Source organism: Lepisma saccharinum, chromosome 21 (genome assembly GCF_977018435.1).
Source record: "Lepisma saccharinum chromosome 21, izLepSacc3.1, whole genome shotgun sequence".
In the NCBI taxonomy this organism is placed as follows: Eukaryota; Metazoa; Arthropoda; class Insecta; order Zygentoma; family Lepismatidae; genus Lepisma; species Lepisma saccharinum.
The window spans coordinates 24,296,233-24,323,101 of NC_139249.1; the positions used below are offsets into that span (position 1 = coordinate 24,296,233).

Here is a 26,869-nt window from a genome sequence, read left to right on the forward strand (position 1 = left end):
TTGTAATACATTTTTTGTATTAGAAGAGGTTAAGGTACGTATCTCCGAGCAGCTTGTAGTAATATAAGCAGAAAGGATGTAAGTTTCGAGTGAGTGGAGGTTTACAGTCTTCAGCTGCGTGGCGGCAGTAGCATGCATGTAATACTAGAAAATTTCGCATACTGTGGGCGCTGTTGTGACGTGATCACCACCTTTGTTCAGTGGCGTCGCGTGCAGTTCGCATACGAGTGTTCACAATACTGTTTTTGTACTGAATGCAGATTTACTCCTCTCCCTTGTAACGTCATCTTCAATTGAAAAAGTGAGAATAACAGTTCAATTTATTTTCAACAATTTTCCCCCAAAATCACGGTATATTTGAAGTAAAACAAGAAGGACCCAGGGAAATTGTCCCCCTCCCCCTTAAAATCCGCCAGGTTTAGGGAATTCTCTCTAAAGTTTGCAACTATGTAGCATAGACCTTTTCGAGTCCCCCTAGACATGCCTTGTACATGCTGCACTCTGGTGCCGAATGTAAGAAGTATTGCCGCTTGCATCAGTGTTCACACAGCGAAGTGAACAGCCCCTTAGCTGTCAGCTCTATGCAACACACACAGCAATTGTGTTCAACGCCCTCCGTCGAACACCGTGGGAGCCAGTGTTACCAACTATCTAGAAAAGTGATCAGACGTGAAAGATGTCGTGTCAAGAGTAAATTGTGTGTATATACTTGTACATCAAACATAGTATTTTTTTTCGAATTAATATACGTATGTGTGTGTGTGCATTTAATATGTACGTAATTTAAGACATATACATGAGTGTTCACTTGCTCATGCGGACATTATCAGGCGACGTGTCTGCCTTTGTTACCATGCACATTAGCGCCGCCATGTTGCTGAATTCGAAACTTACATCCTTTCTGCTTATATTACAACAAGTTGCTCGGATATACGTACATTAACCTCTTGTATATAAAAGGTTTACTTTTCTGACATCTCAAACGGATCACCCGGTACTTTTCCAACATGTTCAATTTCATATTAGCTAATAATGGAAAACAAGCACACAAACCGTATTTTTTAAAGACAGAATATGCATGACGAACTTTTTTTTTTGTACATATGACACGTATAACTTTCATGTACAACATATATTTTACAAATATGCAACATGGAGCGACGTAAAATAAGAAAATACATATGCAACATGTTAACGCTAAATTGTGTACGTATTTAAAGTTTCTTTAATATATATATATATATTATTTAAATACATTACATGATCAATTCATACGCCAAATTGTCTCTCAAATGTGCGCGCTCCTTTTCCTCAAAAGAATTGTTCGTGCATTTAAGCAGCAAGAATCTGAAGTATATATTTGGCCTCACTTCTCTCTCTGGTAATTTAGAATGCATTACAGAGAAGAAGAATATTGGGATCGAAGCGAGCTGGAAAATCTTTAGATCCAAATATTTGCAAACTGAAAACAATATTGATTTAATAGGGCACAAATAATTTCACGGCGTGCCATGGCATTCTCTTTAACTTTTTTTTTTCATATAGATCGTTTTGGTTCCCAGGGCTTTGGATTATAAGAATAGCAGAACTTGCACTTGCGAAATGTACTTTTATTTGTATAAAATTTGAAAGTGAAGGGGCAATTGCCCCTCTGTGCCCCCTGCAACTGCCCTTGGCCGTCTGGAAGAAAAATTCAAGAAAAACATGAAAACTAATTCCATCTTGAGTATCCATTTGTACTTCTATTCTTAGATTCTGCTAGTCATGTTTCTTTACTTCAATGTTTGCCCCCTCCCTTAGATTGGACTTTCGATCAAAATTGGTGGGGGGATAATGCCCCTGCCCCCTGCTGTGGTTGCATCACTGTTTGTGAGTGTCTCATCAATTTCACGTCATCACTCATTGTCACGATTAGCTCGAAGTGGCAGAAAGGCAACGCTAAGTAACAAAAATCAAATATCCATTCCTTCTCCCTACCACATGAATCACTATTACCAATAGGTAGACTTCGGAAACTAGAGATTAAGCAGTTCAACCTTCATAGCAACACATCCAAGAAAAACATCCAAACACATTAGGCACCTTTCATACAAGACTTCTCAAAATGTCACAACTGTTCTAGATACTGAAAATTACGAAATCATTTCCCGAAGTCTGAATCAGGAAGGGATTTTCTCCCCGTAATCCTAGTACGACATTATTCGGAATTCCACACACCTTATTAAATCACAAAATCAATAAGTGTTTTTGTTCTGTTGCTAGAGTAATACAGGATATAATTGTAAAGATTAGTGAGAATTCCAGGTAGGAATATGTTCTGTATTTTTCACAGGGGGGGGGGCAAAGCAGGCTCTCGGGGGGGGGGAGCAATTGCCACCCCTGCCCCGCTCTAGCTAAGGGCCTGGTCCATAAGGACTTGCCGGGAGAACAACCGGACAGATTGAACCGTTTTCTTAGTCAAAATAACATGATTTAACTAAACACAAAAAAGAATGATCACATGAAGACTCTCAGCATTCACTTGATGGCTCGCAGGGTATGGGTAATATCTTTGTTCGTTCGTTGGTCAAATAAAATCAAATTCAAGTTTCTACAAAGAAAAATAAGTATATTTGACTTCTTAGCAAAATAAAACTACTTATGTGCGTAGTTCCATTGGAATTTCAAAGAAATAACAGCATATTACAACTCAGCTTGACCACTCTTTAAATCTCCAAAGTCCGAGGTCTCTCCCCGATGGCGCAGTGGTAGCGTCGCCGCCTTGTAATCAAGGTGTCCCGGGTTCGATACCCGGTGGAGGCACATAGTGTTTCGGATCCTACTTTAAACTGTAGGTCCAGTCCCGATTAGTCTTACTGTGCATGAAGTGAACTTAAAACACCAACTCAATCAATCAATCCAAAGCCCGAACCAAAAACTAAAGACAAAACACAGTCATAATTCCCATGGCAACAGCTCTTACAAGATATGTACATCAAGGTCAGCCACTATCCTGTGACATCATCAGTGATAGGTTTGTTTAACTATTGACTAGAACAATAAACATTTGTACAACATGAAAGCTAATTAGGAAAGTACGTGTCAAGATCAACCGACCTTACCCTCCCCACGTAACGCCACCTGTGGAGTGATCCGAACGCCAAAACAGGTATAGTATCTTATAAAATATCCTCTATCCCATTCTGCCTTACCATTGATAGTTTGCTACAATGCGATTGTGTGAGGTTCGTCTCGAAGGGCCTGTCTAAGAAGGAAGAATCAAAGAAAGAAAGATCGAATGGAGAAAGAAGGAGGAATCAAAAATGAAACAAGGATAAGAGAAGTTAGGAAGGAAGGAAAAAGGAAGTAGAAAACAGAAATCGAAGGAAGGGAAAGTAACGAGGGAAGGAAAAGGAATTGAAAGATAAAAGAAGGTAAAGGAGAGGGAAAGCAAGGATGAATGAAGAAATAGAGGAGGAGGAGGAACGAATTAAAGAAAGAGAGGGGAAGAATGAAAGGATAAAAGAGAGGGAAAGCATGGAAGAATAAATAAAATAGAGGAGGAGGAGGAACGAATCAAAGAAAGAGAGGGGAAGAAGGAAAGGATAAAAGAGAGGGAAAGCAGGGAAGAATGAAGAAATAGAGGAGGAGGAGGAACGAATCAAAGAAAAAGAGGGGAAGGAGTAAAGGATAAAAGAGAGGGAAAGCAGAGAAGAATGAAGAAATAGAAGAGGAGGAGGAACGAATCAAAGAAAAAGAGAGGAAGGAGTAAAGGATAAAAGAGAGGGAAAGCAGGGAAGAATGAAGAAATAGAAGAGGAGGAGGAACGAATGAAAGAAAGAGATCGGAAGGAGGAAAGGATAAGAGAGGGAAAGCAGGGAAGAATGAATAAAATAGAGGAGGAGGAGGAACGAATCAAAGAAAGAGAGGGGAAGAAGGAAAGGATAAAAGAGAGGGAAAGCAGGGAAGAATGAATAAAATAGAGGAGGAGGAGGAACGAATCAAAGAAAGAGATCGGAAGGAGGAAAGGATAAAAGAGAGGGAAAGCAGGGAAGAATGAAGAAATAGAGGAGGAGGAGGAACGAATCAAAGAAAGAGAGGGGAAGAAGGAAAGGATAAAAGAGAGGGAAAGCAGGGAAGAATGAATAAAATAGAGGAGGAGGAGGAACGAATCAAAGAAAGAGATCGGAAGGAGGAAAGGATAAAAGAGAGGGAAAGCAGGGAAGAATGAAGAAATAGAGGAGGAGGAGGAACGAATCAAAGAAAGAGAGGGGAAGAAGGAAAGGATAAAAGAGAGGGAAAGCAGGGAAGAATGAATAAAATAGAGGAGGAGGAGGAACGAATCAAAGAAAGAGATCGGAAGGAGGAAAGGATAAAAGAGAGGGAAAGCAGGGAAGAATGAAGAAATAGAGGAGGAGGAGGAACGAATCAAAGAAAGAGATCGGAAGGAGGAAAGGATAAAAGAGAGGGAAAGCAGGGAAGAATGAATAAAATAGAGGAGGAGGAGGAACGAATCAAAGAAAGAGATCGGAAGGAGGAAAGGATAAAGGAGAGGGAAAGCAGGGAAGAATGAATAAAATGGAGGAGGAGGAGGAACGAATCAAAGAAAGAGAGGGAAAGGAGGGAAGGATCAAAGAAGGAGAAAGGGATGAATCAAAGAAAGAGAAAGAGAAGAATAAAAAATAAAGAAATAAGAAGGAAAGATACCATCCCCAGCACTGGCTACACGTCACCCAATAAAATCCGCTTGGCAAACCATGGCTGTTACACCATGAAGTTTGTCTTCTTTAACATTGTTACACTTAGCTACACGATTTGATTTCAAATTGATACATTAAAAATTTTCTAATTATAGAGACAAAAAATTCGTGGAAACTAATATAGCAGAACAACAAACGAGCTGATGACGTAGGTAATCTGAAAACGAACAAAGAGAATATTTGCTGGCATGCAAAGGAATTATTGATCAGCTGGCTACCAGGCAGGGAATACGAATCTATAAAAGTATAATTAGATCCGTAGTCAGTGAAGCAGCATGAGAAAGAATGATGAAGAGAAAGTTTCTTTCGGAGCAGTCAACAAAAGAACGGGAACGGTAGGCGCAAGACAGATGATGAGATGAAAAATAAGGTTTGTTAAGTCGTTTTGAAAGAGCGGACCAGGATGTAAATGCAAAAGATGGCTGGAATGATGAATGATAGAGGAAGATCCAAACAAAGGATTATTCAAATGGTCAGAGAGGTTGGATAATTTATCTCGTCATAAGCTCTTAAGGCGTATGGAGGCAGTGGACAAAAACTAATATTTAGAAAATGTATACGAATGTAGTAGTGAGAGCGAATCAATCACAGAATGTCATAGAGTATCTTTGTCAGAGAATTTTGGTCGGGTGAGGTAAAATTTAGAAGAAATATTTTCTGTTTCTTTATCTCTCTCTTCCCTCTTTCTCTTTTTCTGTTTCTTTATCTCTCTCTTCCCTCTTTTTTGTTCCTTTATCTCTCTTCCCTCTTTTCTGTTTCTTTCTCTCTCTCTTCGCTCTTTCTCTTTCCTCTTTTTCTGTTTATTTATCTCTTTCCTCCTTTTGTTTCTTTATCTCTCCTTTTCCTCTTTCTCTTCTGTTTCTTTCTCTCTCTATTCCCTCTTTCTCTTTCCTCTTTTTTCTGTTCCTTTATCTCTCTTCCCTCTTTCCCTTTTTCTGTTCCTTTATTTCTCTTCCCTCTTTTCTGTTTCTTTACTTCTCTCTACCCTCTTTCTCTTTCCTCTTTTTCTGTTTCTTTATCTCTCTCTCTCTTCCCTCTTTCTTTTTCTTTTTCTTTTTCTGTTTCTTTATTTCTCTCTTCCCTCTTCCTCATTCCTCGTTTTCTGTTTTTTATCTCGCTCTTCCCTCTTTCTCTTTCCTCTTTTTCTGTTTCTTTATATCTCTCTTCCCTCTTTCTCTTTCCACTTTTCTGTTTCTTTATCTCTCTCTCTCTCTTCCCTCTTTCTTTTTCTTTTTCTGTATCTTTATCTCTCTCTTCCCTCTTCCTCATTCCTCGTTTTCTGTTTCTTTATCTCTCTTCCCTCTTTTTCTGTTTCTTAATCTCTCTCTCTTCCCTCTTTCTTTTTCTTTCTGTTTCTTTATCTCTCTCTTCCCTCTTTCTCATTCCTCGTTTTCTGTTTCTTTAGCTCTCTCTTCCCTCTTTCTCATTCCTCGTTTTCTGTTTCTTTATCTCTCTCTTCCCTCTTTCTGTTTTCTCTTTTTCTGTTTCTTTATCTCACTTCCCTCTTTCTCATTCCTCGTTTTCTGTTTCTTTATATCTCTCTTCCCTCTTTCTGTTTTCTCTTTTTCTGTTTCTGTATCTCTCTCTTCCCTCTTTCTGTTTTCTCTTTTTCTGTTTCTTTATCTCTCTATTCCCTCTTTCTGTGTTCTCTTTTTCTGTTTCTTTATCTCTCTCTTCCCTCTTTCTCATTCCTCGTTTTCTGTTTCTTTATCTCTCTCTTCCCTCTTTCTGTTTTCTCTTTTCCTGTTTCTTTTTCTCTCTATTCCCTCTTATTCCCTCTTTCTGTTTTCTCTTTTCCTGTTTCTTTATATCTCTCTTCCCTCTTTCTCTTTCCGAGTGTTCCGGGTTCGAATCACAGCCTGGTCATGGGTGTTCTTTGTGAGTGTTCCTTCATCAATTTCATCATACCATCCATCATCTTCGCGATTAGCCAAAAGTAGCAGAAAAGCGAAGTAAAATAAACCAAATCAATTAATCAATCTTTCTGGGTGTAGGCCACTGGCGTACGCAAGATTTTTTTTCCGGGAGGGGCTGAAATTGTGTAGATGGATGCTTTCATTGGCGCCAACTTGTCACGTGCCAGTTCGGAAGACACAATGAGAAATGCAAGGAAGAAATGTTTCCCGAGAGCGACGACAGATGGCAGCACGCTATAGAAAGAAGAGCAAAGTTCATTGTAGAAACTTGGAGCGGAGAAGAGCGATTATATATATTATAGTAAATGAAAAATACATAAAGGAAGAGTATAAAAATTATAGAAGGAGTGAATGAAATGTTGTATATAGCAAATTAAGATAATTAAGAATATGCTCATATATGAAACAATTAGGAAAGTTAATAAGTGAGCAAATGAATTCAGAAATGTATCTCTCTCTCCTTTTTGAACCTCTGACGAGGAGAACATCGTCAGCTTTTGTATTTGTCCGTCCCTCGGGGGCGCTGTGTTCAATTAGACGCCCCGAAGCACTTACGGTTGCGCTTCTTATTAGACGCACTGGGCCATAGGCAGCGCTTGCTGTTAGCGATCCTGGGCTATTCCCTTTTTGGTCGTTACATAGGAGGTGGCGCTATTGTCAGTTTAGACGCCCCTAATCGTTCTATAAGTATAGCTTGTGAAGCGGGGAAAGCGAGGGCATATATGTAATAAATAAGATTACGCTTTGAAAGGAAAGACAATAAATTAGAAAGAAGAAGAAGCCTTTTCCTAAATAGAAAGAAGAAGAAGTATTTTCCAAAAATAGAAGAAAGAAAAGAATAAGCCTTCTCCAAAATTAGAAAGAAGAAAAGAAGAAGAAGCCTTCTCCAAAAATAGAAAGAAGAAGAAGAAGTATTTTCCAAAAATAGAAGAAAGAAAAGAAGAATAAGCCTTCTCCAAAATTAGAAAGAAGAAAGGAAGAAAAAGCCTTTTCCAAAACAGAAAGAAGGAAAGAAGAAGAAGTATTTTCCAAAATAGAAGAAGAAAAGAAGAAGAAGCCTTTTCACAAATCAAAGATAGGAAGGAAGAAGAAGCCTTTTCCTGAAATTACGAGAAGGAAGAAGATTTTCTTTCAAGAAGAATATAACCGACGTAAAATTTGGAATCAGCATATACGAGTATGTATATTTCAATGTATATACAAAGCTTCGCTATATATTTTCTCTGTATTGTGTATAGTTTTCAGAATATAGATCCGCATTTAACTATATCCTCTTGGCTATAAAACGCTTTCTTATTTGGAATTCTCGAATAAAGAATCTATCCCCTGAGATTAAGATATCTGTAGCCGTGGTATAAATAACATTCAAGTACGTACCCCTATGAGGCGTAGCATAGTGGCGACCAACGTTGCGGCTAGTAGAATTGTGAATAAGAAAGCGAGAAAGGAAGAAAGCCAAAATGAAGGAAGAAAATAAAATTGAAGGCGAGAACAGAGAAACTATAATGGAGGAAGAAAATAATATCGAAGGCGAGAACAGAGAAACTATAATAAAGGAAATAGAAGACAGAAAGAAAATATTAAACTGCTGTGGAAAAGAGGGAAATAAGGAAGAAACTATCCTATGCAGCTCATGCGAAGAAATGAAACATTGGTCATGTGAGAAGATAAGAAGAGAAAAGTACATAGGAATAAGTGAAAGAGGAAATTACGGATGCAAAAATTGCAAGGAAGAAAAGATAAATGAAAAAGAAGAGAAGAAAAGGGAAAAAGAAGAAGAGAAAGGGAAGGAAAAACCAAAGAAGACAGAAGAGATGAACATGATAGAAATGTTCCAGAAGTTATCGATGCAGATAGAAGAAAGTAATAAAAAGATGGACGAGAATAATAGGAAGGCGGATGAGAATAGTAGAAAGATAGATGAAAATAACAGAGAAGCAAAAGATAATAATAGAGAATTAGAAACACGGATGGATGAGAATAATAGAGAATTAAAAACACAGATGGAAGAAAATAGCAGAAGATTAGAAAGAAAGCTCGAAGAAAAGATAGATGAAAATAGTAGAGAATTAAAAGAGAATAGTAGAAAGTTAGAAGAAAGTAATAAAAAGATGGAAGAAAGGCTCGAGGAAAACAGCAGGAAATTGGAAGCCTCGAGGTCCAAAACCCATGAGATGTTCTTGAGATTGAATGAAACGTGTGAAGGAAATAGAAAGTCGCTGGAAAGCAAGATAGAAGAAACAACGTTGTTAATCGAGAGTACAAGTTTAGATATAAATAGAAGAATAGAAGAGGAGGTTTCGAAAATAAACAAAGAAACGAAAATTTGGAGAGAAAGCTGGTTGAAAGTAAATCTCAAATAGAATTAGCCGTTTCAAAATAAAAGAAAATGAAAGCAAGATAGAGGAAGCTAAGATCCTGATAGAAGATAAAAGTTTGGAAGTGAATAATAGAATCGAAAGGGAAGTTCTGAAACTGAGAGAAGAAAACTCGCATGGACTTCAAGAAGCTCAAGAAAAAGCTCTGAGAATAGAAAAGGAGATTGTGGAAAATCGAACCAAAATGAATGCAGCAGATAAGAGAGGAAAGGAAATGGATAGAAAAATAAACGGAACAGTATCCAGGATGGATAAGACAGAGAAGAGAATGGAAGAAGTGGAAAGAAGATTAGGGAATATATCAGTAAGAGAAAGGAACGCTAGATCCAGTTTTCGATGCAGCGAGGAAGATACTTATATAAAAAAGGAGATAAAAGAAGAAAGCTCTAGCGATGAGTCTACAACAGAAGAAGGAAGGAAAAAAGATTATGGGAAAAGATCTCACCAAAGGTGAAAGAGAAAGTGGAAGAGTAGTGAAGAAGATAGCAACAATGAGAAATTTTTAGATACGCTAGAAGAAGAATACAAAGGCTGTGAAAGATATAAATCAAGGATACCTAGACCTCAGGAATTACAGCATATGCCTAAATTTAATGGAAATATATCAGAGAAATGTCCAAGGAAATTCCTGAAGGAGCTTACCACGGGTATACGTTTAATGAGAATCCCCGATCACATGACTCTTAGTCTCATTGACACGTGTTTCGAACAGTCAGCAGCCGGGTGGTACCAATTAAACCAACACAAATTCAAAGACTTTCGAGAATTCAGTCGAAAGTTTTTAGATTACTATTGTAGCCAAGACATCAAGGAAAGGCAATTGGAAGCCCTAAAACGAAAACACATCGACTGGTCAAAAATTGAAAGTCTGGAGGAACGTACATGGGAAACCTTGAGAAGCTTTAAGAATTTGAAAGAAGGATGGAGTGAAGAAAAATTAGTGAAACAAGTAATCCAAACGCTACCAGTAAGAATCCAAAGAGCTATAGCGGCAGTGAAAATAAAGAAAGTGGATGACTTAATAGAATACCTAAGGACAGAAGATATCTTGAAGAAAACTCAAAACTCTTTGGACAGAGAGAGGAATGACAGGGATGGTCGACCTTATTCAAAGAGACGCTATGATGACGAAGATAATCATAACAGGCAAAAGTTCTCGAGGTTAGAAATCTGGATTTGAGAGGTCAGGACCAGGATAGAGGAAGAGGAACCAACTTGAGAAATAGGAACGATTACGTCAGGAATCAAAAGTTTGTTGGAGATGGAAGGTACCAGGGATATGATAGGACATATAGAGGCCGAAATAGATTTCAGAGATACGGCAGAAGGGGAAGTCCTAGATAGAGAGAGGATAGAGAAGAAAGACAGCAGAATGGAAGAGCATCCAATGATGAAACTGAGAGAAGAAATATATCCAAGGAAGAAGAGAGAAACGAGGCAATGAAGTTAAGTAGAAGCTATTGTACTGATGGAAGAAAGTTCCAAGAAAGATCGCACGGAGAACATTTGGAGAACGCCCAAAGTAATCGAGCGTCAAACATGTAATGCTCTTGCAGCAATCCCCAGGTGTGAGAGCTAGTGAAAAGGAACATGAAATGAGGGGAGAGACAATAGAGAAACCCAGCGACAGTCTAGAATTATGTTTAGTAGGAGAACCAGACTTTGGAAAACTAAAACCTGGAAGAACGTTTTATGTTAACGCTGAAATAATAGAACTGGAAGTTAAATGTTTGGTAGATTGTGGAAGCGTAGTGGAAGTCATGAGTTACGAATGCTGGAAGAGAATAAGAGAGAAGTACCCTCAAGCTAGATTAAATACATGCGAGAAAGACAGGATTAGATTGGTCATGGCAGCCGGCAAGGTCGAATACAAGATACAGGGATCAATAAAAATCATGATGAATATTCAAGGTGAAAATTTCTCAGTAAATTTCTTAGTGGTGAAAGGATTACGGTGTGGGATTATTTTAGGAGTGTCTTTCCTAGAAAAGTATGATGGGCACATTCATGTCAAAGAGAGATGGCTAAAGGTGGAATTGGAAGAGTCGTGTAGACTTAATATTCCTATGGAGACAATATGTGACGAGTCGACAAAAGAAATGTGTGTTCGAAAACAAGGTCTTGTGGTTAATAAAAGGGACGTTATGTTTAAAGAAAGTGAATACGACGAATACAAATATAGAGAAATAAAGGAAAAAGAAAATGAATATGTAGCGTTCGTTAAAGAAATACAAGATAAAGTGAGCGAATGCATAGAAATCTCTGAAAACGAGAGAAGAGAATTGAGAGATGTACTTGTCAAGCATAGGAACTTATTTAGCCAGCGACCTGGACTTACGGATGTGTATTCATATGAAATAGAGGTCGACACAAATCAGCCCATAGTATCCCACTTTTTAATTGTAGGTCCAGTCCCAATTTGCCTCCTGTGCATAGGCTTAAAACTCATATAAAACGAATCAAACCAAAAAGTAGAAGCGACTCGGGAGTAAAACTTGACAACCCGCAAAGTATAAGTAAAGCTTATAAAAGTTGTTGTATGATAGTGAATGAAGTTCCTCCAGAAGCCGCTTATAGCCAGAAACACAGGGAAACACCTTGGGTAACCCATAAGCAACAGTAGCGGAAATTGGGTGCCAAAACTGTGGAGGGAGAGAGTCAAGGAGACTTGGTATACAAAGTGGGGGCAAATTCCCTGGACGCCCCCCCCTTAAACGCCGCCACTGCCCACAATGCAATAAATGAACTTTCACCTGCGTTTTTCTCGGTTTCATACTTTTCAGGCTTTTCAAGTTTTACTCCCGATCCGCTCTTGTAATAGAAATCTTTTTAGATGAAGCAAGCGAAACTCAAAGGGGGATTGAAAGTTTCATTACACTGTGGAAATGATGCTATACTCTGTCCCAGGTATCCTTGGAGCAAACAAAACAAGTCGCAAGTAGTGATTCGAGAGGGCTCGACGAATGAACGCCTGGGAGGGGAAGTGAGTGCATGAGGCTGCAGCTACCAGCTGTTAGGAGCAGCGCGTACTGCTTCGTTCCGCTCACTGGTTTCCTCCCCTTCTCTACCGTTATGCGCGGCCTTGCTCCACAGATTCCCGGAACAGAGTGTAGAGGGCTTTGAGGGCAACTGTGGAAGGGATATGCAACCATCCTGCATCAATAGAACATTAATATTTGATATGTTTTTGTTTTTCGCGTGCTTCTAGTCGAATTTTCATCATTCACGGATCCAAAACAGATGACGTGGGCGTTGAGGCTGCCAAGGGTGTTGTTTGCTTCGACGGGGGGCGTTGCTTCCCCCTCTCCCCCCCTCCCGCCACGCTCTTTCCTGCGTGGGAGGTGCGCCTACTATCGATTCGCAGATAGCATTGTGCACTGCAGGGCCGTATCGAGAGACCAACGAGTTATTTCCATTACTATACAGGGTGACCCAAAAGTAGGTGTACAGTATGTACCACTGTCGGCCTGGCATTGTTGTTTGTAAGTTCATTATCCTTTTCAGATATCTTACTATGAATGATGGCTGGTAATTTGAAAGTACACAGTCGTAGTACTACCATAACTTGTTGTTCATTAATTGTTAATGAATAAAGTCACTGGTACTGTATACCTACTCTTTGGCCACCCTGTATTTGCTCCTGTGCTTCCGCACCTGCAGTCTGCTGCCTGAATACCTATGCTTGTATGCAAACTTACTCCTTCTAGGAGCTAGCTACTCATGGTTACACGAGCTGGACCAACAAAACAAAGTAACAGCTGCTATTATGGAGCTCACTCGTAATGTATTCCATAGGCACTAATTAGTGGGGCGGGGTTGTGGGGGAGTTTTCCCCTCCGGAGACTTATTACACCACCTTTAGATTGCATATATCATATTCGCACGTGTATAGGTCGCACGAAGAATGGGGTGCGGCTCATATTCGAGATAACTAGAAATTGAGTTTTAAGTCTACTTTATGCACAAATAGGCTAATTGGGACTGGACATACAGTTTAAGGTGAGATTCGAAAAAATATTAGCCTCCATCGGGGATCGAACCCGGGATAATTTACTTACAAGGCGACAGAATTACCACAAACCTAACCTCTCTATCTTCCTTTACGATAGATATCAAATAATTTATTTCATCTTGTCATTGATTGGATAACATAGCCAAATGTAGGGTTCACCTGGTACTGCTCTCTGACACGACCAATGTTGCCAGTGAATGTCGTAATAATGTCATAAATCGTCTGAAAATTATCAAAATGTGCTAAAAATTTATCGTTCTTTCGATAAATACCCAAACAGACCATCGATACACATAAAAAAAAATATTGCAAGCGACTCCATAGCTGTCTTTTCATTCGTACAAAAACTTTTTAAACTTTAGTAACTTTTCCCCATACTAAACGTTCATGTAAAGGATCATGTTCTTGTTTAGTGTGTAAAAAATATATGCAGCTAAACTTCTCAATAACGGACAGGCCTGGGGTAAAATAAATGTCCTTTATTAAGAAGTATCCGCTATTCAGAAAAAAGTGTAGGATGTTACACAATAGGATAAGCATATTACAGTACGTCCTTTACAAACATAACTTTTTTTCCCTACATTCAAGGAACAAAATACTGTACTACGTACATATTGTGAATTTAAATTTACTAATTTACTAAAGTATCCCTACATACATTACAAATTTCAAGTGTAATCTTTTGTTAAATTACTGCATTCAAAATGACACACACTTCTCAAGATAACCACAAAGAATACTGTCTGCACTTTTAAAAAGAAATACGTTCGGTGTAACATGAAACAATGCGCGCTAGTTCGAAATACTGGCCATTGTTGTGTCAAATTCCAGGAATTGCGACAGTTTTCTTTCAGGTTGTCCGTTATTAAGAAGTTTTATTTGCGTTGGGGAGGTAGTTTTCAGTGTCTGCGTCAATTATTGAGCAGTAATATTGCCATTAAACCCCATGTATTTCTGCCGGGAAATTTAAAATTGTCCGTAATTTAGAGGTGTCCGCTATTCAGAGATATCCTTAGGAGACGTTTTACTGTACATAGACAACAAAGTTAATGCCGAGTGTAAGGTTCATGTCTCTATCTCTTTTTGTACAAAACTTACGTACGTTCAAAGTCTCGGTTCCGTGACTTTTTTGGACACGTACTTCCTCGCACCCGTGCCGTACAAAATCCGCAGTAATGGCCTGCCCTGCGAGGAATGTGCAGGTTACATAAGCTTGGAGAAGGACTTACATCTGGACATATTTTCTGCATTTTATAAATTCAAACTAAATTTAACTGTCAACTTTTATACTTATAACAGACTGTCGATTGATTTAGTATTTTCATTTGTGTTGTTCTGCATTCATAAACATGAAAAAAATTGCCGCAACAGGTCCATCTTAAAATTGCTATTGCCTTGTCCTTCCTACAGGACTCTTGCCATTAACTTTTTCAATGAAGATCCCGCAAACTACTTTTCTATCCTTTCCCATGCGTGCTACATGGCCTCCCCACTGAGGTTGTCTTGAGTTAATTAACCATGCAGTTAAGTAAAATGCAACCTCTTTCATTCGCCAAAATATCTTTCTTAAGATTTTTTCCCGTTGAATTACTTGAATAATGGTTTTAAGTCCACTTTATGTACAGATAGGCTAATCTGGACTGGACCTACAGTTTGAAGTGGGATCCGAAACAATGTGTTCCCATCGGGTATTGAACCCGGGACCCATTCATTAAATTATTTTTTTTTAAAAAAAAAACGTAATTTAAGTTCTTCTTTAAGAGTGAAGGACCAGGTTTCACACTCATACACCCTAGCAGACTAGCGAGGCCCTGGCGTCTGGGGACCTATGGCCAGTGTAATCTTCTATGGGACTAGCGCATCGGAAGTGACGGCGGAGGATACCTCGAAGGTAGTTCAGAGAAGCAAGGTGTGGTGACAAGGGAAGACAGCGTAACCAGCAGGGGTTAAGGTTCCCAGTTGTCCAGAGTATCGCCACAAATGGGACTAAAGATTGGATATGGATATCGACGCCCTCCATGCGTGCCACTGGCGGCCCTTTGGGTGTGTGCCAGAGGATTCTGGAGGAGAAGCAGCGTGATGACAGAAGATAGCAACCCGCAACACAAGAAATTAATCATTACATTTTTTATATTCTTTTCTGCTTGTTTCGGAACCAATGCTTCCTTCCTTTTGATGAACGGAATCATATATCTTTCCTTATTCATTGAGACACACAACTTACTCGATACGGCGAACCTAGGGCACCGAAGACGGAAGTCTGCGTGACCATCTTAATCGTCATTAGATTGTTGGCATTTCCGGTTTGCGCCAACAGAAGATGTTGTCTGAGCGCAAATATATTTTAGTGGTGATCTACTCTGATTAGAAGGGAAAAAATTAAGACCCCTTTCGTTTCGAAATTTTACCCTTTGTTCATATCCTATGCCCTAATCAACAACCACTATTTCAAAAAACATTAGCCACATTTACAGGTTTTGTAGTTGTGTGCTTGTGCGTATGTGTGTGTTTCTGTACACGCACGCACGCGCACTCTCACACACACTTTTTACTTTACCTCTAATTTTGCGTCATCATTCTCAATTTATCGAATACAGTACGATGTTGCGATAACGTAAATGCCTCCTTAAGGACGAGGCATGTAGCAACAAGGCAGTGTCAGTTCTCATTGAGGCTGGTACATACAGCCTCAACGGTGCATGCTACGTTGAAAATTCAAGCACATTATATTGAAAACCTCATATTTCCAACAACTTTCCCCTTTTTCCATTTTTCGCCATCTGCACTAATAACGCAGTTGTCCTATGGTGTCAGAGTTCTAAAACACCCTGTATATATACAGATTGTCAAAAACTGAACTATTATTATTTGATGGGCTTAGTCTGACACTATTTTGGATGCTACCGTTGAGTTCTGGCACTTCGAAGCCATAAGGTTTGATCCCAAACATGATCAAATAGCTGAAAGGGTTATTTTTGGACTTTTCGCGGCCATATTGGCCGCCATATGTAATATTATTTGATGAAGTTGGTCTTTTGAATTTCTCATTATCATAATACAGTTATAAACTGCAAATTAGGTGAAAATAAAATGTCACGAATGATCAATAACTGCAATAACTAACAGGTTTCAGGAATAGAATCTTCGCCATGACCTCCATTTTGAAGACGCCATTACAGACAAACAAGGGCTTAAAAACTTGGGGTCTGTGACGTTTTAGGTTCGGGAATTAATGTAGTATCAGCCCCCCAAAAGACACGTTCTCCGCCGGAAGTGAAATAATTTCCGACGTTCCGACCCCACTAACACAGCATTTTGCAGACTCGCTAGCTGTAACATCTGAATCCACAGCAAGGATTATAATTCTCTGTGTGGGTTGGTCTTGTATCGTCCAATGCATGCTTGTGATTGTCTCTTCATCCATCTCATTTTATCACCATTCATCTTCGCGATTAGACAAAATTGGCAGCAAAGCGAAGTAAAATCGAATCAATCAAACTTTTTCAACTTTTATATTACATGGTGTTAGAGTTGACGAGCTGTATCCTTGCGAGTGAACCCTGCCCAAGCCCGGCTGCGCAGTAGCAAGGGGGAGGAGCTACCGGCTGCGCGTCATTATCCTTGCGTTCTGTCCTTGCTGTCGACCACCCAAAGGGCGAGTAGGTGGCAAATACATAAACGTATCTCTCTCACACTCTGCGCGGAGTAGCCAAGGCCACCCGCAAAGATACAGCTCGTCAACTCTAGTGTATATGGAAGTGAAGTAAATTCACTGTGCACTGTAAAAGAGCAGACGCCTGTTGTGAGCACCATAAGAAAGAAAGAAGAGAAGTAAAATAACAATAAGGAGAGAGAGAGGGGGAGGAAAGAATTGTAATAAAAGTGAACAAGGGTAGTAGGCTAATAATATTATTTATCGTACTTTTATTTTTATGATTAATAAGTAGAACCTATTTATTAAATAATATAATTGATTCAAAGTACCCATTCTCAAGAGAACGCTGGGTATGTTAAAATACGAGAAAATAGCTCTTACATGATGTAAATAAGGTGACCATACGGCCCTTTTCAGAGGTATGCCCCGGTCGTCCCGTCGATATTATTTAAAAGCACGATTTGTCCCGTTTTATAAAAGTGAGTTAGCTTGAAAAACAAGTCTATATTTGATAGACATTTCATGCTAAATGAAATCTAGATGGAATTTGGTCTGCATTTCAAGCACTTCGTAACAATGAAAATGTTCCATTGTCGTGGAGAACTTTCGAGCAGACAGCAGTTTACTGTTTAAGTTAGCTCTCGTCGCGGGTTGTCATTTTGTGTGTGCGAGTTCCTTTATTTGTACAGCAGCGAATAAGCATGGTCATGAAGCGTACATGTAGTTTCAATACTGACCTGCAACAATAATTTAAATTTCTAAGTCTTGACAACAATCTTCGTTGTGTGTCAGATATGTAGGGACTTTTATGAAGGGTTGATGAATAATAAAGCTGCTACTGCTACTTTTGCAATCCTCAACTTCAGCGTAGGACTAATATTAAAGGTTGATCAGAAGGAACAGAAACAATGACATATATATATATATATATATATATATATATATATATATATATATATATATAGAGAGAGAGAGAGAGAGAGAGAGAGAGAGAGAGAATTATAATAATTAATATATTTTGAAAACGGGAGATAATATTTTATTTATTTTTTATGATGTATCATTTATGTGTTTCATACTTTAATAAATTTTATTAGATTATTAATTATAATAATTGTTATTAACGTATTATTATTTAATATTAATGGTAACAGTATGGTATAGTCAAAACACATTTCTTCAAATTTACAGGAGAAACTACTTACGAAAATGACTTTCTGTAGACTTTTGGAAGCTCGTGGAAGTGTTTTCTCCCTTCGTTCAACTTATTCGGCAGCTAAATCATGTATTTTCCGACATTAATGCACGATAGCTCTTGTCACCATTACAGTCGACTACGTGAATCAAATGTTCCGTGCGTTCGATTATGTAACCCCCTGTTAGTGTAGCAACCACGCGGTAGTTTTACAAGATGACGTGTGAGCGTTTTTTTTTTTCAATTTTATTTTCTAACCTAACCTAACCTAACCTTCCGTGAATGGTTTCGCTTAAAAACCTTCTGTGAATAGTTTGTACGGCATTTTTCGGTTAATAAGTTTGGAAACACTGCATATCAGCTGACACCGTGAGTCAAGATTTGCCCGCCATATTGTGTGTAACGATAGCGAATTAGCAACGAACAATAAATACTTGTAATGTGAAAAATTACGCTTTTTTCAGTGTAAAAAGCAAAATCTCACGTTCAAAAATGTTCCGCTATGCATAACAGGTAAGTACAAATGTAAATAATTAGGAAATAAACGAGTGAAATGTGTTTTCACTATACCATACTGTTACCATATTAATACCTTAATAACAACAATTATTTTATAATTAGGCCTAACCGATTTTTTCAGGACAAGCTGGGGAGTGGGGGGATTACCTGACAGCCTTGAGATATCCCGTTTTGGAGTCATAATATTATGATCACACTAGATGTAAATGAAAGGCGCGTGATCTCTGTCTTATGGAGTTCGTAGGCAGGAAATTGCCACCTGTTATCGATTGACCTAAGCAAACAGATTGAACAATCGATATCATTAATGTTGCAATTTAGCTTATATTTGTTAGGAGTACTATTGTTAGAACGCCAGAACGGTCGGTGTATATTGTTTGCTAAATCACGTGGAGACATGCGACGGCGAATTGAAATATACGTAGATAGTTCTTGATCGGATTAAGGTGACATTTACCAGATCTATTGATTGAGTCATTCATTTGGTTTATTTTACTTAGCTTTTCTGCCACTTTTGGCTAAATGCGAAGATATGGATGAGTGATGATGTGCTGAATTTGATGAATGCACCCTCACAAACACACATGGCCATGCCGGGATTTAAACCCGGGATCCCTGGCGTCGTAGCGCGATATGCTAACCACTCCGACATGGAGTTCGGCTCACTGGATCTATCAATTCATGTTTCATATCTGTAGTGCTGATGGTTTCTGAATTGTTGAAAGGCACGCTATATAAGTCTGCAGTCTGCAATATTGGGGTATTTCAGTTCTACAGCCATTGATGCAAGGCTATCGGCGTTCCGATTTAGTCGGGACAGTCCATTCCTTTTAATCCATGTCCCGACCTTTCTGCCTCGGCTCGGTCACAAATGTTTCACAAATTAGAATAGAGGGGAATTTTCTATACTTTTTACATTATGGAAGAAAGGTTCCTCAATGACTGCAATACAGAACCAACTATATATGTCCACCCGCACCGCAAGGTCTGTAATCCTATTTTCGCCACCACTGAGCAGAAAGATAAAAGAATACTTTATTTTCTTTCTCCGACATCAGGGTTTTTCTGCAACTTATGTCCATTTTGCAACTCAATGGCTTAGGGTTAATTAATATTATGTAAATGGAGAATCCACTTCACAGCAGAATCGTTGCTAGATTTTAGGGGCAAAGAATTGCGTCAAGTACTTTTAACATATATTGTTATTTGTCCAAAACACTCAAATTAAGTACATTATTATTTACGCAATTCTGTCAATCGGAATTTGTTTTTCTGCAACCTTTCTTCTTTTCTACTTGTAATTATCTTGAACATAAATACACAGTTGCGTGACCGTACAACAGTGAACAGACAACTTTCACAGTGTGCAGAAGACATCAAGGCCAAAAAATTTGATGCCACAAGCCGTTGGAAATGGCATTTATCTATCTATTCCACATGTATGCAACCCCATTTAATAGCATTTATTTTTACTGTCGAATAAGATTCTAAAAGCGATAACACACCATAGAAACAATATTACGCCAGCAGACACACTGCCAGGGTGAAGTCACTTAGCCGTTCCCTTCAGATAATTTATTTACAGAGTTCGCACTGACTCCAAAGTCTTGGGCAACTGGAGGAGTCAGAGAAACAAGGCTAGGACTGAGGTCATTGGAAACAAATTATTTTTGCTTGGCAGAATTTGTAACCGGAAACATGTTTCGTTTTATCTTCCGAACAATCTTCTTTTTTGGGTAATATTGCTTATAAAAAGGTTCTTTCATTTATTTTAAAAAATGTTCAACAAACGTGATTCATTTGATTAACTTACAAAATTGAAATGTAACTCTAATTTTTTAGCATATTAAATCATTACACAGTTATGTAAAATACCTGGAAAAGTCAGGGACTTTGCAAAATGGGTGTGAACCCTTATCTATCAACCCCACACACATACCTATGTTGCTTTTCGTAGGCTATTTGAATTGTTTGCATTATGCACACATGTAGTCTGACCCTATCATACATTTTTTTCTTCGCGCTCTGACAAACAAATGTCAGTGTCAACTGCAAATATTTGTCACAAAGTTGCGTACATATAGGTTAGAAAATGTTCTTCAAGATTTCGTAACAAAATGAGCAAATTATATATAAACGAGGGCTATTTTTTTTATCAAGGTCCGATCGGTCGCGAAATAAAAACCACATTGAAAATCCGATGAAGCTGTGCGCGGATGTGTTGCGCAGTGTCTCTAGTATGCCAGTTGATCGCGTCACGTCGCACGTGTCAGTTCGAAGCGCGCAGTGAGCACGGAAACATGCCTAGAACATTAGAGTCGCACGCCAAGTGTGAAGTGCGTACAGTCAATCGATTTCTTCATGCTGAGGGGTGCAATTCATCGACGAATGAACAAAATTGTCACAGGGGACGAGACATGGGTCCATTTCGAAAATGAAGAAACAAAAGAGCAATTCAAACAGTGGATGCATTCCCATTCCCCGGGTAAACCAAAGAAGTGCAAGCGAACCTTCTCCATCAGAAAGTGTATGGCTTCTGTGTTCTGGGACAGGAAAGGAGTGTTGATGGTGGAATTCATGGAACGTGGCACGACCATCACTGCAGCCTCATACAGCGTGATGCTTCAACGTCTACGAAGGGCAATTCAGATCAAGCGAAGAGGAATGTTGTCATCAGGCATTGTCCTTCTTCATGACAATGCTCGGTCACACACTGCAGCTGCAACACAGACACTCCTGGAGCGTTTTCGATGGGAGGTGTTTGATCACCCATCTTACAGCCCAGACTTGGCTCCCTCAGAGTTTCATCTCTTTACGCACATGAAACGCTGGCTAGGAGAACAGCATTTTGGCACAGACAACGAGCTGCAGACCAGCGTAGAGAATTGGCTGAAAGCACAGGCGGCTGCCTTCTATGTCGATGTTATTGGAAAGTTGGTACCACGCTACGACAAATGTCTAAATCTGGACGGCGACTATGTAGGGAAGTAGCTGGAAGGTGTAGCTAAATGTTGCAAATAAAAACATTTTTGATTTCACTGTGGTTTTTATTTCGCGACCGATCGGACCTTGAAAAAAAATAGCCCTCGTATATATATATATATATATATATATATATATATATATATAAATACAGTGTATGATAAGAGAAAATTTATTTAAAATTCGCCTATGGGTCTGCCCCCCCTAAAAAATCCTGGGTACGTACCTGCCTTCTTACAACCTTGGTGACAATGAAGTTCGACCAGAAAGGAATACGTGATTAAATGCACAGAGGCATAGGCGGTGGAATGGGTGACCCGCAGAAGTGACGCATGTGTGTAAGAGGAGGCGTGTGAGCAGGCAAGAATCGTGATCCCAGCATGTTGCACCCAAGGTCACGTAAAGAACGAAAACGGGAAACTATACGCGTGACATTGAACTTCGACCAGGCACCAGACCCATACGGTAAATTCCAGAAAGTGGCGCATTCGACGGAAGCATGACGTCACGGACACGATAAGGGAGTCCGCCGTATATAAGCGCGTGCTGTGCACCGAGGAACCGCAGTGCATCGTCACCATGGCCAGGGGCAAACCTATTGACAACACCGTGAGGAGAAGAGTGGTGGAGTTGCAACGGGATGGACTCAGTGAACGGGAAATAGGGCGCCAACTGAACTTACCCAAGTCAACCGTCCACTGCATCATCAAACACCACCAAAATACGGGTACTACAGAGCCAGGTAAGGCCCCCGGTCGAAAACGCCTACTGAGCGTGCGTGACCTACGGATATTTAGGCGCTATATCCAGACCAACAATCATGTTTCTGTGGCCGAATTACGACTGTGGACTCGAGAACGCTTTCACATTGAAGTGTCAACCAGAACCATTCGCCGTTACCTACAGCGATGCGGTTACCGAGTGTACAAGGCGAAACGTAAACCCTTCCTTTCCATGTTGAACAAAGGCAATCGACTACGGTGGGCACGAATGTACCGGGGATGGACATTAAGGCAGTGGAACAGGGTTTTGTGGACGGACGAATCCATTTTCAATGTTGTGTACGGGAAAATACGGAAAACAGTCATTTGTCGGAAGGAGAAACAGAATGAAGCAAAATGTTATGCACGTCGGGTACAGAAACCTGCGTCAGTGATGGTATGGGGATGCATGACGGCATCTGGGGTTGGCCCACTACACGTCTGTGAGGGCATTGTGAATGCACACGCCTATACACGCATACTGGAGCGGCATCTTCCCACAGTGCGAAGGCACCTGTTCCACAGGCGGCGTCTCATCTTTCAACACGACAATGCCAGGCCTCATACAGCGCGGCTGACAAGAGAATGGTTGACTCGCCATCACATGCGAACTCTGCCATGGCCACCATCGAGTCCCGACCTCTCGCCCATTGAGAATGTGTGGCGTGTTCTTAAGCGACGTGTGCAACAGAGGGGACCCACGACAGTGGCTGCTCTTATCGCCTGCCTGCAGGAGGAATGGCACCACATCGATGTGGAATACCTTGAACGACTCGTCTGCAGCATGCCCCGACGCATTGCCACAGTTATTCGCCGACGGGGCGGCGTCACACCATGGTAAACAGGATCCCCTCTAACAGTGGTCGAACTTCAATGTCACGTGTAGATGGACGAAAATGTTTTATTTTGTGTGGACATCATACATTGCTGCGTTGCAGCGAAAATTTATGTTTTCCTTTGTTCCATGTAGCCTGCTGAATAAAATATGTTCAGCATATGCATGTGTTCTCCTTCTTTCACAACGCACTCCTATATTTGTGACTGGTCGAACTTCATTGTCACTAAGGTTGTATAATATTTCTCTCATATTTGAAACATCTGATCGATTGCCACTGATCTTAAAAATACAGTAAACTTGAGATGCATCGTTGCAACAGAGCACACACACACACACAGATTATATATTTATATATATATATATATATATATATATATATATATATATATATAATATAACCTTTGTTATTTTAAATTTATATCGTACAAGTATCGGTATCGGTATCGGTGGCTATCGGTGAGAGTATCGGCATCGGTATAGGTATCGGTTGAAAGTGGTATCTTGTCAGCCCTAATTTTGACATTTTTATTGTTTTAGATTTTTTTTACCTAAAATGCATCTAATCACGCAAAGATACTTGCAGTTGGCAACACGTAAGTTGTGTCCGCGCCCTTGCAACATGTAGCAATAAAGATATCGGATTTTGTTTTAAGTCAATATTTGTAGTCAATTAGAAAGTAAGGCGTGTTACCATGGAAACGTAAATGTTTTGTTTTGTATTACATTACCAGGCTTAGCAAACGTGGGTTGGTATGTGTCCGGAATGCCTTATGTTTTTCCAATCCTCTTGGTTTATAGCGGCGAAGTTGCTTACTCTCTCCGGAAAACTGTTCATAAACGTCTTCAAGAGTTTGTCAAAGTTTGCTTATTTTGTGCTTTTCTTACCATGTGATGTCATTCGAGATGTGTGTGTTGAAAGGGGAAAGGAGGGGCATCGTGCGTTTTCCTTTCATTCTCTTTGTTTTTCATTCTCTTTCTCTATTTCTTCCTATGTTCATTTATCTTTGTTTCCATTTCTTCTTCTTTTCCCTCTATCTTTGTTTCCCTTTCGTTCTCTGTTTGTTCTCTATTTTCTATCTGCCTCTTTGATTCCCTTTCTTACTATCTACCTCTGTTCCCTTTCTTACTCTGTTTGTTCTTATTTCTTTCGTCCCTATCTACCCAAGCTCTTTCCCTCGTTTCTCTTATCTTCGTTGCCCTTTCTTCATCTTTCTCCTTGTCTCCCTTTTGCCCTATTTTTCTATCTACTTCTTTACTCCTTTCTTTCTCTGCTTGTCTTCCCCACCTACCTATCTCTAACTTTCTCTTAAGCTGTGTGTATGTATGTGCGTTTTGTGGTGTGAGTCTGCTGTGATTCTCTGAACGATACCTAATATTTCTAATCAAACCTGTTTAGACTATGTTGGACTATTTAAGGATGGTTTAGGACCAATGGCTACTCTCCTAATTACTGGAGATGTCGGTATAGTGGGACTTATGGCGTCGCCTATTTTCAACATTCGTGTACCACTTTTAAGAGTAAACTTTGCGACCTTTTTGGTGAAATACCTTTTTCTCCTTGTTGAGGATGCTGTCTTTGTCGTCGTCCAGCTCGTCCAGCCTCTCCATGTTCTCCACGAGGTCCTGCTTCGGCACTTCCAGGCTCTCGGAGTCCTCGTGGACCTCCGACCGGAAGAGAGATATCTGCTTCTGTGACGTCAGCATGTCCGTGGCCTGCAAAGTAGGAACACTGGTTTGTATGTTGTACCGCAACAGCCTGAATGTAGGGGCTATCCACTAGTAAACAACAAAAACAAATCGAATGGCACAATCGATTGTGGAACTTTAGCACACAAAGTTCCGGTTTGGTGTCAATATTACCGTAGGTGAGCAATTCAAGCGCATACTTGCTGCATTTGCACTCCTTTTTGTGGCGGATGAAATGGATCACATAGAAGCACTTCATGACGAGAAGAACAAAATACAGGGTGTCCGGAATGGGACTGACAGTTTTTAAAAGTGTGTTGTTTTAATATGGTAAGGAGTAGCGAGAAACAGAGACATGCATTTTGAAGGCAAACTCACCAAGTTTTATTGGAAGTAGTTACAGCTCAGTAGAGCTCCGTTTGTTGCACGGAGAATGTCCAGTCTGTTTTCAATCTCCCTCCACGTGTTCTGTTGCATCTGACGGGTTACATAAGCAAGAGCATTTCCAATACGGTCCTGCAGTTCTTGTAGATCATCTATCTTTTGGCCAGGATACACCATGTATTTAATGTACCCCCAAGTCAATGGAGAATGAATATCTTTTCGGCTTGTCATGTGGCTTAATGTCGTGCTACAACTTCACCTTGTATGTGTACAAACGTAACCTTTTTGTTCACGACTTCGTGAACAATGAACCTTGGAATTCCTAGCTGCCTCTCCGCCTGTATCGACGCCATTTTTGTTTGAGCGACAATAGCGCCGCCACCGCTATGTACATGTATGAGCATTGGCTGAACCAAACTTACAAATGTACTATTGCTTTTGCAATGCTTTGTTAACAAATAGCTAGGTTTATTGAAATGCAATAACTATTTAAAAACTGTCAGTTACAATCCGGACACCCTGTATATATATCTTGACAAAGTTGAAGGTTTTTCAGATCTGTTGGATGAGTAACTAGAAGGTTATATGGGATTATTCCAGTACATCAGTTTGCTGCGCGCTGTTACATTTGGCGATATTTGTACATATTTAAATGAAAGGATTGTACCTACACTACAAAAGGCGGACGATTAAAGCTTGTAAATCTTTTGATGCCTACAATCATGTTCCAAGTGCAAACGTTAGAGATGTAAGGGTATTAAGCTAAAAAATGCAGGAAAGGACGTTTGTTTCGTTGTGGGTCAGTCAGGGCGAATCAGTAATTCTTATTGTTGTGGTTCCGTACTTGGCGGTCTCTATCGAAATTCCAGTGTTTACCATGTTCATAATAATACATGTAATATCACAACTTATATTGCTTCATAGTTTTTATTAAACCAAATTATGTGGTATTGAATATTATACACGAGTATGTGGATGCTAAAACATATCAGGGGTGGAAAATGGTTAGTAATGTCAATAAAAGTCAGTTTTCATTCATCTTTATAATTTGCCAGTTCTATTTAATACCCAGTTAGGTCAGTATTCTTTGTGTTCATGATTGCGATTTAATTTTTCGTTTTCGTTGCTGCATTCCCCAGATATTTTCAAATCGATTGAACATGTTTTTGTATTATAATTTTTCGTAATTGTAATAACCATTAATATATTGACAGTGTAGCCAAGTTATGGAAGCATTTATTCTGGATCACTGACTTTCTATGTATTCTGATAAGATATAAGGGAGATTTCAGACCGAAGCGACATGCAACACACGTCGCTTGGGAACGAGCCAATGAACAGCAAACTTTCACACCGTAGCGGCATGGCAGGCCGCACAAGCCTGCGTTGGATTGGTGAAATCTTCGAGCGACTCGGCTGTCGCATGTCTCTTCGGTGTGCATTCTGCCTTACAGTTTCTGGGCAATGTTTTCATCTCGTTTCTCAAATTTCACCATGTTTTTTTACCAAGTTATCGTTGTGTACAGTGCATTAATGCTGTTGTTTTGGAGAACAAAATTAATATCTGCAGTACAATTATGAAAACATTGTCTTATCTTCATAAAAATGTACGGCCAGCACCCGTGGCGGATTGGTTAGCACATGGCTCTATGACGACAGGGGTCCCAGGTTCGAATCCCGGCCTGGGCATGAATGTTTGTGAGTGTCCATCCATCATGTCATCACTCATCCACATCTTTGCAAATTAGCCAAAAGTGACACATGAAGCGAAGTAAAATAAAACAATTTCATCAGTCATAGAAAT

At 39.7% G+C, this 26,869-nt stretch overlaps 1 protein-coding gene across 3 annotated transcripts in view; it reads right to left on the bottom strand.

The window, feature by feature from the left end:
* Positions 1–26,869, bottom strand: part of synr (BH3-only protein sayonara) — an 85,885-nt gene that overhangs the window by 42,350 nt on the left and 16,666 nt on the right. For all 3 annotated transcript variants that reach the window (XM_083142559.1, XM_083142558.1, XM_083142560.1), the window contains exon 3: positions 24,544–24,708. In XM_083142559.1, the coding sequence (XP_082998685.1) occupies positions 24,544–24,708 (165 nt within the window). The remainder of the gene's footprint in view (positions 1–24,543; positions 24,709–26,869) is intronic.